The following is a 16,876-nucleotide window of genomic DNA, read 5'->3' as shown; positions in this document are numbered from 1 at the left end:
GCGTGCAGGTGGGCCTTGCATGTCACATTTGTCATATGTATGGGACCTGGCAAGTGTATTATTTTGCACAACAATTGATGAATTTGGCTCATAGTCATTAGATGAAAATGGTTATAGATCTAAACTGTTAGATTATACAGTTATATATTGTTACACCAAAAGATCGACCTGTTAGTGAATGCGCAACTTGCATATTAAAGACATGCCCATTCCAATACTCCCCTGCATGGGGAACACCTGTGTACAAATGCAAATGCACAAACCCACCTATACGGGGACGGCCAAAGACAAAGTCCCACCTATGCGGGGACAGAACAATCGAGGGGAGCGGGACTCGAACTCGAGACCTACCTGCTCTGATACCATGTTACTAACCATTGCACCAAAAGATCGACCTATTAACGAAGGCGTAACTTGCATATTAAAGACATACCCATTCCTACATATATCTGAACGGTCAATTGAAACAGTTATAAATATGAATCGTCAGATTGTGTGGTTACAAAATTGATATGAATCGTCAAATTGTTCAATCACTGATCTAAACAGTCAGATCAATCTATTGATGAATGAGGTAGTTTTACTCCGGTGGGTAAAGTTCAAGGGATTAGAAAATCCAACAGTTCTAATAGCCTTGTTAGTTTTGTGTATGTCTAAGAGGTCAAAAGGTCCATTATATTTTGGGAGGGCTAAGGTATTATTTAATATATTATTTTGTATGGATTGAGGACAAATGGTTTGACAAAGAGGTATGTTTCAACATCAACTTCATTACATTAGGTTTAATTGTGTTCTATGAGTGATATATTTCCAACAATTTTTGAAAGAGAATTTGTTTAATGGAATATTAGAATCACTAAACAAAACACTGAAACTAAATCATTCAATAGAAACAACTTTATTAGATGACAAAAAAAAAAAGGAATACTGGTTGACGATATTAGACTTGTTTTATGTGATTTTGAATGAACCTCCTATTAGTAACCTAGAAGATCATGAACTGGGAATTTCAAACACTAAACATAAATATGAAAATGATGATTATTTGTATGATAAATTGATTTTTAGTGCTCTCAACAATATTTTATATGATATTTACTCAGATGCCAAAACTACTAGAGGGTTATGGAAAACCTTAGCAATAAAGTATGTGCAAGAATACTAGTTAGGACAAAAGTTTTTCATAGGAGAATTTCACCTATATGATGGTAGATGAAAAAACAATGATCGTTCAAGCACATGAGATTCAGAAGATGGTTGTTAAACTGATCGCTAACGATATCCCACTAAATAATAGAATTCCAACATCTGTTCTCATTGAAAAGCTCTCATCATCCAAGTTAGATTTTAAATTTAATATAAAGTAAAGAATAGACTTCCCTCGTTAAACGAAGTGTTAGTTTTAATAAAGATTGAAGAGAAACATATTAACAACACACAGAAGAGTATGGGTGATAATTTTAAAGCTAGTGGTCAGGCCAATTTGTTACAATCCAAGAAAACTACTTTCACAAAGAAAAAAGCCAAGAAACACCATAGTAAACCTAACCAAAAGATTGAAAAGGAGGAGAACAACAGAGATATTATTTCTACTAGTAAATCAGGTCACTTTGCCAAGCTTTCAACATATATAAAGGGTTAATGGTTAAGGTGATATACAATGTGATTCCTCAAGCGAACATTATAAGTGGGGCTAGGTTCGTTGGACCGATGACTAGTTAGTTACGACTAACTTAGAGCCTTGCATTTAATCCAACTAATTGGTGAGTTGAGATAGGAGTGATTGTCTATTTCTTTTTATTTTCTTTTTTTCTTCTACCCAGGAAGTTAAAGGGAAAATTATGATAGTGGGGCAACTCTAGTGTTGTACAAGTTATTAGAGAAGGAGAAGTAATACTAAAGTTTATATCCGAAAACACTCTTACTTTCTACAATGTGCATCATGTGTCAAATCTGTAAAAGAATCTTGTTAACATTTTCTTTGTGAGTCAACTACACTTTAAATTAGTGTTTTAGTCAAACAATGTTGTAATTACCAAGGGCGGGGTCTTTTGTAGAGAAGAACTATATTATTGAACATAAAATTTCATCTTATGTCATACTTGTCTCATTCTTTGGATGTGTGGTATAGTAGACTTGGACTCGTAAATATGAATACCTAAAAAGGATGATGAACTTAGATTTGATATCAAAATATAACAAAGATGTAAAGAAAAAAGGGTTAATTAAAAATTTAGGGTTTAGGGAAAAGAGTAAAGGTTTTTCCACTTTTAGATGTAAAGAATAAGGGTTAATTAAAAAGTTTCAATATAAAGTGTTCATCTCTCATCAATTAACAATAGAGAAAGTAACACATTTGTTAGAACTTTGTGCTAAAGAGTGGTTGTCAAAGCCATCATGTAGCCAAGTGCTCAATAAAAAAATTTGGGTTATCATCATCTACTTCTTCTTCTACTTCTTATATATATGATTGTCTTGTGTTATGAAATATGACTAATTCATAAGTGTTGCATCAACATTGGTGAATGTGAAAAGGAAATTAGAAGTAAGATGTTAGGTGAAGTTCAAATGATTTTACTATGGCAATGAGAGTAGCTTGTCTTCGACGCTGGTGAGGTCCGACAATACTGGTCGGGTTTGACGATGCCGGCTACAACGACAACGAAAAATGCTTCAAAGTCAAAGACGGAATGAATCTCCCAAAGGAACGACAGAAACAGGGTAACGGGCAGATCATCGAAGCAAGAATAGCAAAATCCAGCGTAGAAATGGGAATACTGCAGAAGAGGAGAATGAAGACAACTGTAGTGATGGAGGTAGAGGATTACTTGGGTTTTTTTTTACGGGGATAGAGTTCTATACCCGACTCGACGGGTCGGATCGAGAATCGGAGTGGAGACTCGCTATTCGCTTCCAATTCTTTACACGACCCGCGGTATTCTTATTTTCTAGTGTGGATCAGGTAGTCGGGGCGATTCCGTGCCTCCATTCAACAACCTAATTCTGTATTTTGTCATTTTTTGTTCTCTCTGGTTCTTTGTTTTTCTTATACCTTTATGCGTCTTCAACACTTTTTTTTTTTTTTTTTCCTTTTTGGATAAGCCAAACTTGTTTTTTTTTTTTTGCAGAGTGGATTTATCTTGAGATTTGATTGAAAGAGTTATCAGCTAAATCTGGTACGAATCGATAATTAATAAAGTTTTTTAGCAATATTAAGTCAATCAAGGGTTGGAAATGTGGCGAGTACCACTTTAGCTGACCCCTGCATTGCTTTGAGCTTAGCATCACATTATTTGTTCATTTTTGTCATGATGGACGTACATGAGCTTTTTTTTGGCTTAATCATTGTCATCTAAACTCTTTTTTTTTTGCAATTTATTAATAAAAAGGCTATGCAAATTAGAATTATCTTTTTTGGCAGGTATCTAACAATGGATTGGCTCCTATTTTCCATTTTGATTGTCTTATTTTGGACATTTTCATTATGTGTTGTTCTCGGTGTTTCATGTAACCAATCCACGCCCTTCTCTGCTGGTAGGTATTGATTACAAATGCTGTGTGTTTCTTGAATGATAAAGCTTTAAATTGCATATTATAATTGTTTTTGAAACAATGTGAAAATGTAGGGAGAAGAAATATATTGCTGGTTGTTGCTCACCCAGATGATGAGTCTATGTAAGGCATTTCTCCGGAATAACTGTTACTTATTTTCCTATCTGTATGAACAGTATTAACTTAAAATTTGCTCCTTACTTTGAGCCTTAATTGAATTGTTTGTGAGCATGACTATTGGGTAGTAATGTTGAAACAGTGACCAGAAAGTTACTCTAATCTATATTTATTGCATTGAAAAATGAAACCTGCTGCATTTAGTTGTTTGCATGCTTATGATTATGATCGTGTGTACAGTGGTAATCACTTCAGACAGGTGCTTTGTGTTTTAAGATGGAATAACACAGAGAAATCTTAGGTGAGGTGTCCTCTCATGGTGAGGATGCCCTTGGAAGTTCAATATTATATTTGTCTTCTGTATAGCTTACTAATGAAAATTGTTTTCAAGTTATTACTGGTCACCTACTAGTTGACTTAACAAGTTCTCCAATTGGAAAATTGCCAATTGAGTCTCTGCGAGTAAACTAATTTAATTAGTAAAGGGTCAATGTTCAACTGAATTTATTACTTGATACATAGTTCTTTAGTTCTTTAGTTCGAGATCCAGATAACTCAAGCCGAACCGAGCCGCTCGCGAACCTGCTCAGTTCAATGCCACCCCTTCTCTCCGGCCTTCGAAATGTTATTTATCTCTCCTCAAATACCCAATTAGCATTAATAACAAAATTGAAGCAATTGAACACCATTTTCTTTGGAGAGGTTCTTCCAATGCTTTCAAATATCATCTAGTTAAGTGGGAGATTTGTGTGCCTAAAAAGGAAGGTGGTTTAGGCATTAAAAGAATCAAGGATATGAATGAAGCCTTGGTTGGAAAATGGTCTCGGAGATTTGGCATGGAGAAAGAAGCAGCTTGGAGAAAAATTATTGCAGTCAAATACAGATATGATGATCAGTTATGGATCCCTACTTCACTACCACCTAGTAGGCCCCCTCCTTCGAAATCCATTCTCAAGATAACCCCTTTGGTGGCCAGTGGTATTCGATTTAGATTTAGATCTGGCCAAAACGTGCAGTTCTGGAACAACAAATGGCTTGAAGACATGCCACTTGCTACCCGTCCCTCTTTGGACTTACCTCTCAAAGGGACTCGCTGTTGCTAATTCCAAAATCTCTAGTGGTTGGAATTTCTTTCTAAGATGGAACCTCAGAGATAATGAAGCAATTGAGACCTGCTCACTTGTGTCCAAGCTTGACTCTCAATACTTTAGATGTAAAGGTGATGATAAAATGATTAGTAATAGGTTCCAGAATCTCTAGAGGTTGGAATTTCTTTCTTAGATGGAACATCAGAGATAGTGAAGCAATTGAGACCTCCTCACTTGTGTCCAAGCCTGATTCTCAATAATTTAGATGCAGGTGATGATAAAATGATTAGTAATGGGCTTCGGGTGGAACTTTCTTTTTTGTCCTCCTTTTTCCATTGTAGAAGTAATCAACAATCTAATAATGAGGCAGCAGCAACCACTTGGAAGCTTTTAAGACCCCTTAAGGCCATCTTCTTCATTTGGTATGCAGTCAAAAACAGGATCCTAATCAGAAGTAATCTTGCTAGAAGAGGTATGGTGATTATTAACTCCCTATGTCCCCTCTATGAGCAAAATGGATTTGTGAACCTCATCTACTTTGTCCTTTATGCCAACCAGATCTGTTCAAGCATCTTCCAACTCTTTAGCATCCAACTCTGCATGCCCTTTTCCTTTACCAATATTATTTAGCAAAATGCTTCAGTATCCTTGCCTACTCGTGGAAATATTCTTTGGGGGACTTGCCTAGCAATCACTTTTTGGTGCATAAGGGCTGAAAGAAATAACAGAATTTTCAACCATCAAATTGAAGGACCTGAGATTGTCAAAGAGAAAATCCAGCACCGTGTTCTCTCTTGGGTGGTAAATGAGGAAAGAATTTACTGAGTTCCATGGATCTTATATTAAGAAAACTGGGCTAAGATTGCTGCCATGACTGTTAGTAAGACTCAAGTGAATGAAGAATGAGTCCAACCTAGCCTCCATGTCATCAAAATGAATTTTGAGGTAGCTCATTTGGTAATCCTGGCCTGGCTGGGCTTGGAGGTGTTTGTAGAGACCACATGGGTGCTAAGGTTCTCTCTTATGCTGGCCCTCTGGGATGCCAAGATGCTATCACTGCTGAAGCTCATGCACTTCTCCATAGTTCAAATTGGTAAAGCTCAGTTTCAAACCCCCCCTGATGATTGAAGGGGACTCCAAGTGTGTAAACCCTAAATCCTCCATGGTGTCTCCTTCCCATCCTAGAGGAAATCTATGACCTTGCTTCTTCCCAACTCGTTACTTGGCAGCATGTTCCCTGGTCTGCAAACGTTAATGTGGATAAGCTTGCTTGCAATCTCGGGTTTAGTTGCTTTTTATCCAGATTTGTAATGCTTCCTTTGTTTTTGTTGTTGTTTATGTTAGTTCTGTGTTAATATGTAATCTTGGTTTGCTGCGGGCGGCCCTTTTTGTTGTGCTTTCAGTTCGCCATTGTGCTCACCCCTCCCCCTTCTCCACCCCCAGCAAGTAAAAACTCTCTCTCTGTTTTTTTTTTTTTAATTTTGTGAAAAGATGTATATATTAACAGAGAGAATTACAAATAACCAAGGAGCAAATCCCTAACAACAAGAGATTGAAGGGTTGTTCCCAACTTGGCGAACACATCTGTTGCCGAGTTAGCAGATCTTAGACTGTGAGACCAAATACAAGAAAATTGAGAGGCAATTTCAAGAATCTCCCAAAAAGAGTCCCAATGGTGCCACGGGGGGGAGGATGCATATTTGCACCAACCAATTACCAACTTTGAGTCCCCCTCTATGTAAAGAGGGCCACTACAATTGTAAATGTGGAGCCCATTGAAAAGACCTTGGAGTTCAGCCGTCGTTGAGTCAGCAATGCCTAACTGGCCAGCATACGAGAAGCACTGATTGCCAGAGGGATCCGATATAACTCCCCCAAAGCCAGCAATTCCGGGATTGCCGAGAAAAGAAACATCAAAATTTTACTTTAGGAAACCATGCTCTTGGGGGGGGGGGGGGGGTCCATTCCTTCTTGACTGGGATCTTGGTTCAAAACTCTCTCTCGCTGTTAAAAAATAAGTTAAATATGCTATTAGATCTTTATTATTCAGTTCAGTTTTGTGTTGGTATTCCATCTGTCAACTAGTTAAATTAGCTTTTAGGGAACTAATGTCAGTCTTAATTTTTTTAACCATTAATAAATAAATTATTTGAATAAACTGCTAGGGACTTAGTATGTACTTGTTTATTAAGCAGTTTAGTTTAAAAAAGAAAAAAAACAATAGGTCTCTGGTTGGTCAATTAAATTTACTATTGGATGCCTCACATCTGGCTCAATGCAATACTATTAAGCTACCTGTTGGTGTGAGAATGCGGCCTCACAATAGGAAGGTTCAAAGCATACATGCATGTTTGTTCTATTTGTTTATTTTGTTTGTTGTGGTGGGTGCAGGTGTGTGTGTGTGTGTTCTATTTCATTTTTATATTTTCTTGTTCTTCTCTTGTCCTTCTAGATCTGTGTCTACTAAGAGAATTATTTTCTATGTTTGTATCAAATTCAGGTTCTTCTCGCCAACTATTCTTTACTTGACTTCAATGGGCCATAATGTTCATGTATTGTGCATGTCAACAGGTATGACATCAGGATTTGTCATCGAAACTTTTTTTCCTTTCTTTTCTACATTTTGGAGATTATTTATCCTTTTTTTTCTTGACTACTTTTTTTTACTACATATTTAGATAATTTATTTTAAGTTTTTCTATCTAATTGGTCATAAAGTTACTTGCGCATTGGCAAAATTGGGCAGGAGCCTCTAGCTTCTCTCTCTTGCTGTTGTTTGTTGGTGGTGTGCTTGAAGAGCAAGGAATTTGAGAACTTTTGAAGGAAGAACTTAGAATTGGTGATAATTACAAAAAATCAGCCACCTCCTTGGCGTGGGCTCATGGATCAAGCATTTTGAATGGACTCCTTGTTTGTTGGAGTTGACTTAAGTGTCAATTTTTGTGGCAGCTATGGAGCCTAAGTCGGGTTGTGTGTGTTTGTGTTTGGGGGGGGGGGGGGGGGGGGGGGGACAGCATTTGGGGGTTCGTGTGTTATATTTGATGTCATCTAGGATTTTATTACTGTATCCTTCTTGTTTACTCTATATCTTCTCATTGGCCTTTGGTTTTACATTGGTAATTTCTACAAGCCCCTATTTGTTGTGGAAGATGCCCACCAATAAATTCCAGTTTTTATGATGAGATCATGAACTTATGCAAGTTATTCATTGTCTGCTCTCTAACACCTTGGCTTAGAGACTTCCTATCTACACCTTGTTGTGTGAAGTTGCCCTCTTTTTCTTAAAAGTGGATTTTATTTGTGGCAAGGCCAAGAAGAAAATACAAGATCAAGCAAAGAGGCCTTTCGATACAACAAGAGATTGAAGGGAGATCCCTTGCTTTGCTAAGGAATTGGCTGATCTAGTGTTATGCCTCCAAGTACAATAAAAAAAGGAAAAAATGTCGACAATCTCATGATAGGTCTTCCTATAGCGCCAGGGAGGGTCAGATCTTGTAGAGCACCCACCAATCACTACTTTGGAATCTCCTTCAATTAGAAACTTGTTGTTGAGGTGGTATTGGAATAGGCTCAGAGAAGAGCATGAAAATTTCTTGAGGTAGACTTTGAAATACCAAAGGTCTTGAGAAGGAGACTAAAAATTTGCCTTTGTTGTTCTTGATTGTACCTCCAATTTCCAACTTTCCTGGATTACCAAGGGCACTCCATCGAAGTTTAATATTAGGAATCCATTTGGTGGGGGTGGGTGGGGGGGGAACCCATTCCTCAATGGTAGGCGGCCTGGAAGGGGTAGACATCTGAACAACAACATGCCTATATTCTTGGATGGGAATGTCTCTTAAGTTTGCGATCTCTTTTCTAATGTAAACCTACACAAAAATTATCTCAAAAATGCGTACAGTAACCTCCTCCACCATGGAAAATTTTCTTGCAAATCTTTTGTTATTCCTTTCCAACCATAGCCCCCAAGGAATGTGAACTAAACAGGCTGAGAGAAGGGCTTTAGCTATACCTAGCATTTGCGTACCTTCACCCATTTGGTTGATTGTGTCTAAGCTACTTGTGATACACATATGAAACCCTATCTTGTTGAGGAAATTTTCAAACGTACCTTCACTCATAAGGACAATGAAGAAGAAGGTGATTAACACTCTCCACCTTACCACAAAAGAGACATTGAGGATCGGGGATCACATTTCCTCACCTCTGAAGGCTGCTTGTTGTAAGGATTTTGTTGCGGAGGGCACACTCCCCATGAAGAAACGAGCTTTGGGAAGGCCTGACAACTTTCAGGTGATAGCTGCGTTGTGGGGGATTGAGTTGTTCCATCCTTTTGGTGATTATACGCTAAGGATGGTGAATTTTCCGTTGTCATCTTGAGTCCAAATTAATTTATCTTCCACGTGAGCGCTTATTTTAACTCCATTCAAAGCTGCCATTAGGTCATTGGCCATTAATGCTTCTTCATACTTCAGCCCTTGCCTAAATCTGAGATCCCAATTGCCATTTATCCTCCATAATTCTGAAACTAAGGTGGCCTGGTTGACAACAAGAGTGTTGCAGCTCTAGGTAGGTTTCTTTTAAAGGCTATTCCTATCCTCCAATCATTCCAGAATTCCATTTTTTTACCATTCCCCACATAAAATCTTGTACCTAGAGTAAATATTGGGGAGGAGAGGGTAGAGAGAGTGCCATGGGGGGGGAATCTCCTAGAGCCTCCTTGTACCCCCATTAAAAGTTCCAATTTAGCTTCTTGGCTACCATTCGCTTCCACATGGTTGTTAGTGAAGAATTAAATCTCCAAAACCATTTGAGCAATAGGGCTCAGTTCATCTCCTTGAGAATTGCAAATACCCACTCCCCCCAATTGTTTGGGCTTGCAAACCGCTATCCAATTGACCAAAAGATATTTGAATCATTCTTCAGCACCTTTGCAGAGGGATGTTCTTTTCATGCTTTCAATTCTACAATTAATGTAAGTTGGACAGTGAAGGAAGAACGCATAATAGTTCGGAAGTCCTGTAATGCTGGAATTACGGAGGACTAGATTGCCAGCTTTTGAAAGTAGACTCCCCTTCCAGGTTGAAAGCCTGCATTCAATTTTCTCAATGACTGGTCTCCATAAATTCTTGTCTGGCCTGCTGATATAGAGATTCCCAAGTCATAGGCAAGGTAGCAGGAGGGCACACCAAGTACTCAGCAAAGTTGTTGAGTCCCCCATCCTCTAGGTAGTATCCCAATAGTGTTTTTCCCCATTTGATTTTCTGGCTTGATGCAATTTCAAATAGATTGATTAGAGGTTTCATTTTTGTTGATTTGGTCTATGGATCCTTCACAAAAACATATTGTGTCGTCAACAAATTGGAGGAGAGGGATATCAAACTTGCCTTCTTCAAAAATTGGCTTTAGCCATCCTACTTTATGTCCTACATAAACCATGGTGGATAGGTAATTTGCAACTAAGTAAATAGAAGGGGTGAAATTGGATCTATGCTTGATTCCTCTTGTCCATTTCAAATAGCCACATACGGTATTGTTGAGAAGGAGGGAATAGGAGGCTGATATACAACTTTGAATCCTGAATTACCACTTGTCTCCGAATCACATCGAATGAAGGATGCTTTCTACTAGATACTCTGTCACTTTTTCAAAGTCCAATTTAAGGACTACTCAGGGTCTTTGGTCTTGTTCTATTTCCTTCTTCTTAGGAACAAGGGGAATGAAGGATACTCCTATGACTTACACCTTAGTCCCTTGTGATAAAAGCCTCTCATCGTGCACAAGATTTTGGACTTCAGCGTTTGCTAGCAGCTTCTATAAAATTCTCTATTGAATCTATATGACCCTAGAGCTCAATCTTTAGGTATTTCTTTGATTGCTTTTTCAACCATTTTTTTAGAGAATGGAAGTTGAAGGAGCACTGCCGCACTGGGGGGGGGGGGGGGCGGTTCTCCTTTACTTAAGATTCGATAATTGCGGTCTCTTATCACACTCCGTATGTAAATTTGCAAAGAAGCTTAACAAAGCATTAGTTATGGAGGACCTACCCAAGGTTATCTCATCATTGATGCAAAATGAGGTAAACCGGTTTGTCCTTCATTTGGCTGAGGCAATGGTGTGAACGAACTTCGTGTTGGCATCTCCGTCTACTAACCACTTGAATCATGCTCATTATTTCCATTGAACATTGTGGGGACATTAGTATGCTCATCGAGCCCTAGTAGACCCACCAATTATGGTTGAAATTATTTTTATAATTTTTAATTTAGTTTATTTTTAGTCTATCTTTCCTGATTTTATTGGATTTGATCAAATAGTAATCTTATCTATTTTGAATTTTAAATTTCAATTTTAGTTATTTATAGGCTATAACAGCATGTTGAAGGCAGTTTTGAAGATGAATTAATAAAATTTCTGTTTTTGGTCTCTCCCTCCCCCTTCTTCTTCTTCTTCCCCTTCTTCTAAATTATTCTTTTCAATTCTCCTATTTCTCATTCCCAATTCTTATTTCGTCTTCTCTATTTTCTCTCCCTTTTCCTCTCTAATCCAAAAGTTGATCGATATCGCACACATCAATATAGATTCATGCTTTATCTCACATCAGAACACATTCACTGTGAGTAGTTGTCTAGAATTGGTTTGAGAGAGCAGTGCTAGTAGGGAATTCATCGGGAGAGAGAGACCTATGCTCCTTGGCTTCATCAAGGGCGGCAATTTGGGATAGGAGGGAGTCTTCTGGACAGATGTTGCAACATGGTGATCCTTTGACCAGATTTTGAGCTTGGCTTTCAATTTTTTGAGTTTGAGCGGAAGTCTCCATCCAGCCACCCCTTCAACCTGAATCTCATTCCACCAATCATTCATGTGCTGGCTACAATCCTTTACCATTAGCCATTCATTTTCGACTCTAATTGGTTTGACTCCCCATTTGTCGAATTTGGTATCTATCTGAATCAGCCAATGATTCAATCCTATTTTTTTGGACTTTGCCATCTACGTCCTCATAAAGCCACACCCAATCACTAGTGTCTAGGAATTTTGTCCAATTTAAAGAGGAAGTGTAATGAAGTTTACAATTCCTCTCATGGACGACATAATTTGGGGGGTTGGGGTGGGGGGAAAACTTGTCGTTGTAGAATTTGTTGGCATCAAAGTCACCAACAATTAGCCTCGGCAAGGGCCATCTCTGAGTAATTCCGAGAAGTTCATCCCAGAAGCTTGCACGATCACTTATTTGGTGGGCCATACACTCCAGGTAGGCCCCAATGGTTCCTATAGTCTTGGTCAAGAAGCTTTAAGCCTATTGTGTATGTCTCTCAATGTCAAGCACCTCTACGTGATTAGGGTCCCACAAGACAAGAATGCTGCCTGAGTGACCAATTGCACTGATAGGTTTCCACTCCAAGTATGGACAGTTCCATCGGTCTTTTGCACTAGCTTCTTGCATGGTTTGGATTTTTGTCTCCTGGAGGAGTACAATTGAGGATTTTCTGGCTGCTAAGAGCTCTCAAATTGTGGCTCTTTGGGCAGGATCCGGCTCATCTTAAATTTCATGACATGATAATCATTTCTTACCTTTTCTTTGCTTCACTACTCCTTTGTCTTCCTTCACTCCAGACAGCTTGCCTTTGTATCTGACTCCCATCATTGCTGCTAGCTCCATCATCATCTGGCCCCAAGTCTTCTCATCATAGTTGTGTCTTTTTTATTGGAGTTCAGCTACAATCTTTCAAGATCTTTCTCCAGATGGGGGAAATTGTATTATTCCAATGTCGACATCCACTGGATATTCAGTTGGCAGGCTAGTCTCGCCATGCTGGAATTTCCTCAATCTGTCTCTCCCTAGGCATTTGTAGGTTGCAATATGGGGTTGCGGAGGGGAGGATAGGCTGGCCGATGTGTTGGGTGTAGTAGATTCAGGGTTTGAATTGTAGTTTATCTTGTTTAGGAGGGGGGAGATTTGCTAGCTTCATTGAGTTGCTGGATTTGGCATGGGCTGGAAGGTTGTTCATGGTTGGCTGTTTGATAAAAATAGCAACTAAATCGGCAAGGGGGATGACTTGTGTAGTGGCCCCCTCTGCAGGGGCCAGAGGTTGTTGCCAGGTGTTCAAAGTAGCTTCGGGAGCGATCCATTAATTTGAGATGGTTGACTGGGAGACTTCGGTTTGCGGTTTTTGTCTTTGTATGGCTGTGCAGGCTATGCAAGAGGTCCATTGGCATGTTTGCATTAACGATGGTGTTAGGTCTATTGTCTATTTTCGGGGTGATGTCACAGCTTTGGTTGGCCTGGTCAAAGGTGAGACTGCAGATTGAAGAAAGACACAATATCTCCTTCTATTGATGGCTTCTTTATTCTCTTTGTTAATTAGGGTCAAAGTCCATCCCTAAATGACTAAAGCTAGGAGGTCTTTTTCTAACTAATAAACCCAAGATCTTTCCACTTGTTGATCTATGTGGGACTATTCTTTAAGACCCCCTCTATGGCTTCCTACATGTGGACAGTTTAGGTGGAAATCTATATACAAACACCTGCTTTGTTGGAATCTGTTTACCAGTGTACGTTATTCTCCTTAAGAAAACTTGTATTTTTTTTCTTGATGGAATCCGTTTCTAATTGTGTTAAAAAGAAAAAAATGAATAGGTTCTTGACCTCCACTATTTATAATCTATCAGCTTTTTCCAGTCTTCCGTATAGTAGGATTGATTCAATTACATAGACAGCTAGTTTAAACCCCTTTAACATCCCTTTCTTTTACACAATGAGGAAAAAACTGATTTGTCCTTGACTTAGTTGGGACGATTTGATTTGTCTTGTAGATTTGATGTGCTGTTGGAGTTTTGTATACTAATGTTAATGCATGTGTCAGTGTGTTACACCCTTCAGTTTTGTTCTTTTGTTCATATTTGGATGGATTTCACTCTGTAGGTAATGCTGATGGGAAGGGTAGCCTGCGAGAGGAGGAACTGTATAAGGCGTGTGAGGTTCTTAGGGTAATATTACCGTGTACTATCGTGTTTGTTTTTCAGGTTTCTGGACCAGGTCTTATGGTGGATTGGTACTCATGACAGGTCCCATTTCGACAAGTTAAAATCTTGAACCACCCTGTTTTACAGGTGAACCATATCCTACTAGATTGTTCAGTCCTTTTTTTTCCAGATCATATTATTACACTAACTTGTTTTAGTTATTGTTAGGATGGTTTTAGTAATACATGGAGCCATCAGTTACTAGCAAGGGTTGTTGGAGATGAAATTGCAATTCACGGCATTGACTTGGTATATTTGTTTGATATGCTGCAAGTAATGCTACTTTTTTGTTCCAGTTGAAAATATTCCCAATTTGGATTCCCTATGATCCACAACCTCATATAAGAACTTGGATTGGGCCTTCATTTTAAGCTTGAACTTTTCAGTTGGATGTTTTTTTTCTGAGGGCATTAAAGCAGGTGCAATGGGCCTCTACCTAAAAATAACTCATGTGTTTCCAGCTACAAATTACATTAGTGGGCCCACATGTCGAGGGGAAGTTCTGAAAATAGTTGGGCTTTTCGCTCTAAGCCTGACCTTTTCAGTTGGATGCCTTTCTCCAATTCCAGTTATCTTATGACACTCAGAAAATTATAACGTACCTGCTGATGTTGCTGAAAGAGAAAAGGAATATGAAGTTGCAGTTGTAAAAAGAGTGCTGGAGAGTTTAGTTTTATATGAGGGATCTAAAAGGAGAAAATTTTAGCCAAATTTTTAAAGTTAATACTTGTAAAGGAGTTAAGAAAGCCTATAACTAAAAATATATAGGGATTCCTGCTATAAAAGATGTTGCAAATGGTACTGTTAATCTTAAAAGGAAAAAGTTACTGATAGCAATGGTCTTGGAATCACTTGAACTATAGTAATTACTTTAAAAGTATGGGGACCTTGTGCTTCTCTCTGTCACAAATTATGGTGACAATTTTTGGAAGTTCCGATAAGTTGTGATGAAACACCTTTGATCTCGAGTTTTTGACATTGGTTAGTGCTGTCATTTATGAGAATATTTTCAACTGATGTTGTTATTGTGGCGAATAGTAATGAAGACCAAAATGACTAAAATTTATACTTTGTAGCCTCCATAATACATTCTTTGTTGATTATTGACCCCCTTAATTTCTGCCTATGGAGTCGTTGAAAGCAAGTGCGAAACATTACCGGTTTTTGGTTGAGGCAACTCCATGTTGGACATCTACCTTTTTCTGTTTTTTAAGAAAGATGTCTTCCCTATTTTATTGGCAACAGTCTGTTCGTCCTTATCTGGCCTCCGTTACGTGGCTTTGAATCTTGGTTATGTACCATTAAAGTGAAAGTAGTTCCTTTGTCATTTGTCTACATACTCTATTTTGTTAATCATTAAAACAAAATAAAAATTCTAGTGTTCAGATGCTCATCTGGCTTGCAGGTAATTACTTTTGATAGCTATGGAGTTTCAGGTCACCCAAATCACTGTGATGTTTATCATGGAACTCGGTAGTTTCTTTGAACTTTTTAAGTTTTCTTCATTTTGATTAATATCTATTAAATATTTCTGTAAGAACTATAGTAATGGTGTCTGTTAAATTCACATTCCGCACTGATCTTTTACTTGCAACTTTGAGCTTAAGCCTTATGTATTTTGATTTTTCCTTTTGCATCCTTGCATGACCTGGACTGATGCAAAAAAATTGTTGATTTTGCATGTTTATGCTAGGTTACTTCTTGTAAAGGGATATGCTTCATTCTTTACCCTGTTCTGTACCTAAATACTTCATATACACATACTACTGCATATTAGTTGGTTTGCATCTGATGTAACTTTTTTTGTTTGCAATATTTGAAACAGTTTGCTTGTGTCTGAGAACTCAAGGAATATTGAAGCTTGGAAACTTGTGAGTCAAATTTTATTCCATAATCTTTCTTAATTGGCTACTCTTTAAATGTTGAATGTTTCTTTTTGAACAGTTAACTGGTCTTTCTATACCATTTTCTGTCTAATGTGAAGAATGAAAGTTTTATTTAATTTTAAATTTGTTTTTTTGAATGGGGCAGGGGGGTACATCAGTTGGAGTATGACTGAAGTCACTGTGGCCTTTTAACTATCAAGTCTTGTATCTTGTCATTGTTTAAAATTTGATTGTTGCTCTTGTGACATATGATGTTGCTGATCAAATTTTCAGACTAGCTCCAGTATCACACGCAAATACATCGGACCAGTGGATGTATGGTTCTCATTACTTTGGGGTCTGTGCCACCCTCGAGGACAAATTTGCTGTATCCTAAATGGTCACCCTCAGCAAAGCTTTCTTGCTATGGCTCGACATGCAAGTCAATGGGTTTGGTATGTTTCATAAAAAAATAAGCCTTGTTGTTTATCTACTTTTGGCCAATTGGTTTATGAAAATGCCCAGACTTTCCTAAAGTCTTCACATATTCATGCTTTAGAATACTAGTGTCTGCTGTAAGATTCTTTATTTTCATTGCTATCAGTTCAGTTATGGAAACAATAATAAATGAAGAACTGAAGCCCTCTCTTATTGATCTTACTGGTTATCAGGTTCAGGAAGTTATTTGTTGTGTTCTCTAGTTACACATACATCAACACACTGCAGAAAATCAACAAGTAGCATTTCCTTTCTGAGAGGTATGTTTACCAACGGCAAAAAATATTTCTTGCCCATGGTCCGCAATTGCCACATCTTTACGCAAACTTTTGTTAGACTTCTGGTGCTTCAACAAGTTTCCCTCAGAGAACTGTTCGAGAAGACTGCCATGAATGACAACTCGGAGTTCCCCGCAGAGCTGAACTCTGCTTTGAGATTTAACAAATTCTAGTCTTTAGATGGAACAGTTTTGGCCCTTGATCTGGCATTACATATCTTATTCCCGTTAGTAACAGGAACTGGTGTACGATAGGGCATTTTAGTTTCAGTCTCTTTCTTTTTATTGGAGTTAATTACTTGGATATTTTCATAATTTAGTATAACTTTTACAGCCTTGTCGTTCAAATTAATATCAAGTCTTGTATCTTGTCATTGGTTACGGACCCTTATACCTAAATTTTGTCAATTAATTTCTGAGGTCAAAAGAGGATCTACAATGGTTAATTAACT

At 38.1% G+C, this 16,876-nt stretch overlaps 1 protein-coding gene across 5 annotated transcripts; it reads left to right on the top strand.

The window, feature by feature from the left end:
* The first annotated feature begins 2,597 nt into the window (after positions 1-2,597).
* Positions 2,598-16,868, top strand: LOC137958405 (uncharacterized). 5 transcript variants are annotated; one of them, XM_068805400.1, is made up of 13 exons: positions 2,598-2,816; positions 3,129-3,176; positions 3,422-3,534; positions 3,627-3,675; positions 7,258-7,328; positions 13,684-13,748; positions 13,827-13,871; positions 13,953-14,033; positions 15,190-15,257; positions 15,610-15,655; positions 15,816-15,833; positions 15,944-16,104; positions 16,321-16,868. In XM_068805400.1, the coding sequence occupies exons 3-13, from the start codon at positions 3,432-3,434 to the stop codon at positions 16,388-16,390; spliced, it is 777 nt and encodes a 258-aa protein (XP_068661501.1). In that variant the 5' UTR covers positions 2,598-2,816; positions 3,129-3,176; positions 3,422-3,431; the 3' UTR covers positions 16,391-16,868. The 5 variants fall into 5 exon arrangements, with proteins under 5 accessions (XP_068661501.1, XP_068661500.1, XP_068661504.1 ...); XM_068805399.1 differs by having other exon boundaries at positions 2,598-2,962; XM_068805401.1 differs by lacking the exon at positions 2,598-2,816 and adding an exon at positions 2,984-3,005.
* The last annotated feature ends 8 nt before the right edge of the window (positions 16,869-16,876 follow it).

Source organism: Aristolochia californica, unplaced genomic scaffold (assembly GCF_029961685.1).
Source record: "Aristolochia californica isolate CCGP_79_NKW_82.1479 unplaced genomic scaffold, dmAriCali1.0.hap1 SCAF_3, whole genome shotgun sequence".
Lineage (NCBI taxonomy): Eukaryota > Viridiplantae > Streptophyta > Magnoliopsida > Piperales > Aristolochiaceae > Aristolochia > Aristolochia californica.
The sequence above is the reverse complement of the archived record's forward strand: the minus strand, read 5'-3'. Positions and strand labels throughout refer to the sequence as shown.

Excerpts from the sequence above, each read along its gene's own strand:
- LOC137958405 (XM_068805400.1), top strand. The coding sequence starts at position 3,432 with ATGGATTGGCTCCTATTTTCCATTTTGATTGTCTTATTTTGGACATTT. Across the intron at positions 7,329-13,683 it reads TGTATTGTGCATGTCAACAG|GTAATGCTGATGGGAAGGGT; the intron begins GTATGACATCAG and ends TTCACTCTGTAG. Across the intron at positions 16,105-16,320 it reads CATGCAAGTCAATGGGTTTG|GTTCAGGAAGTTATTTGTTG; the intron begins GTATGTTTCATA and ends ACTGGTTATCAG.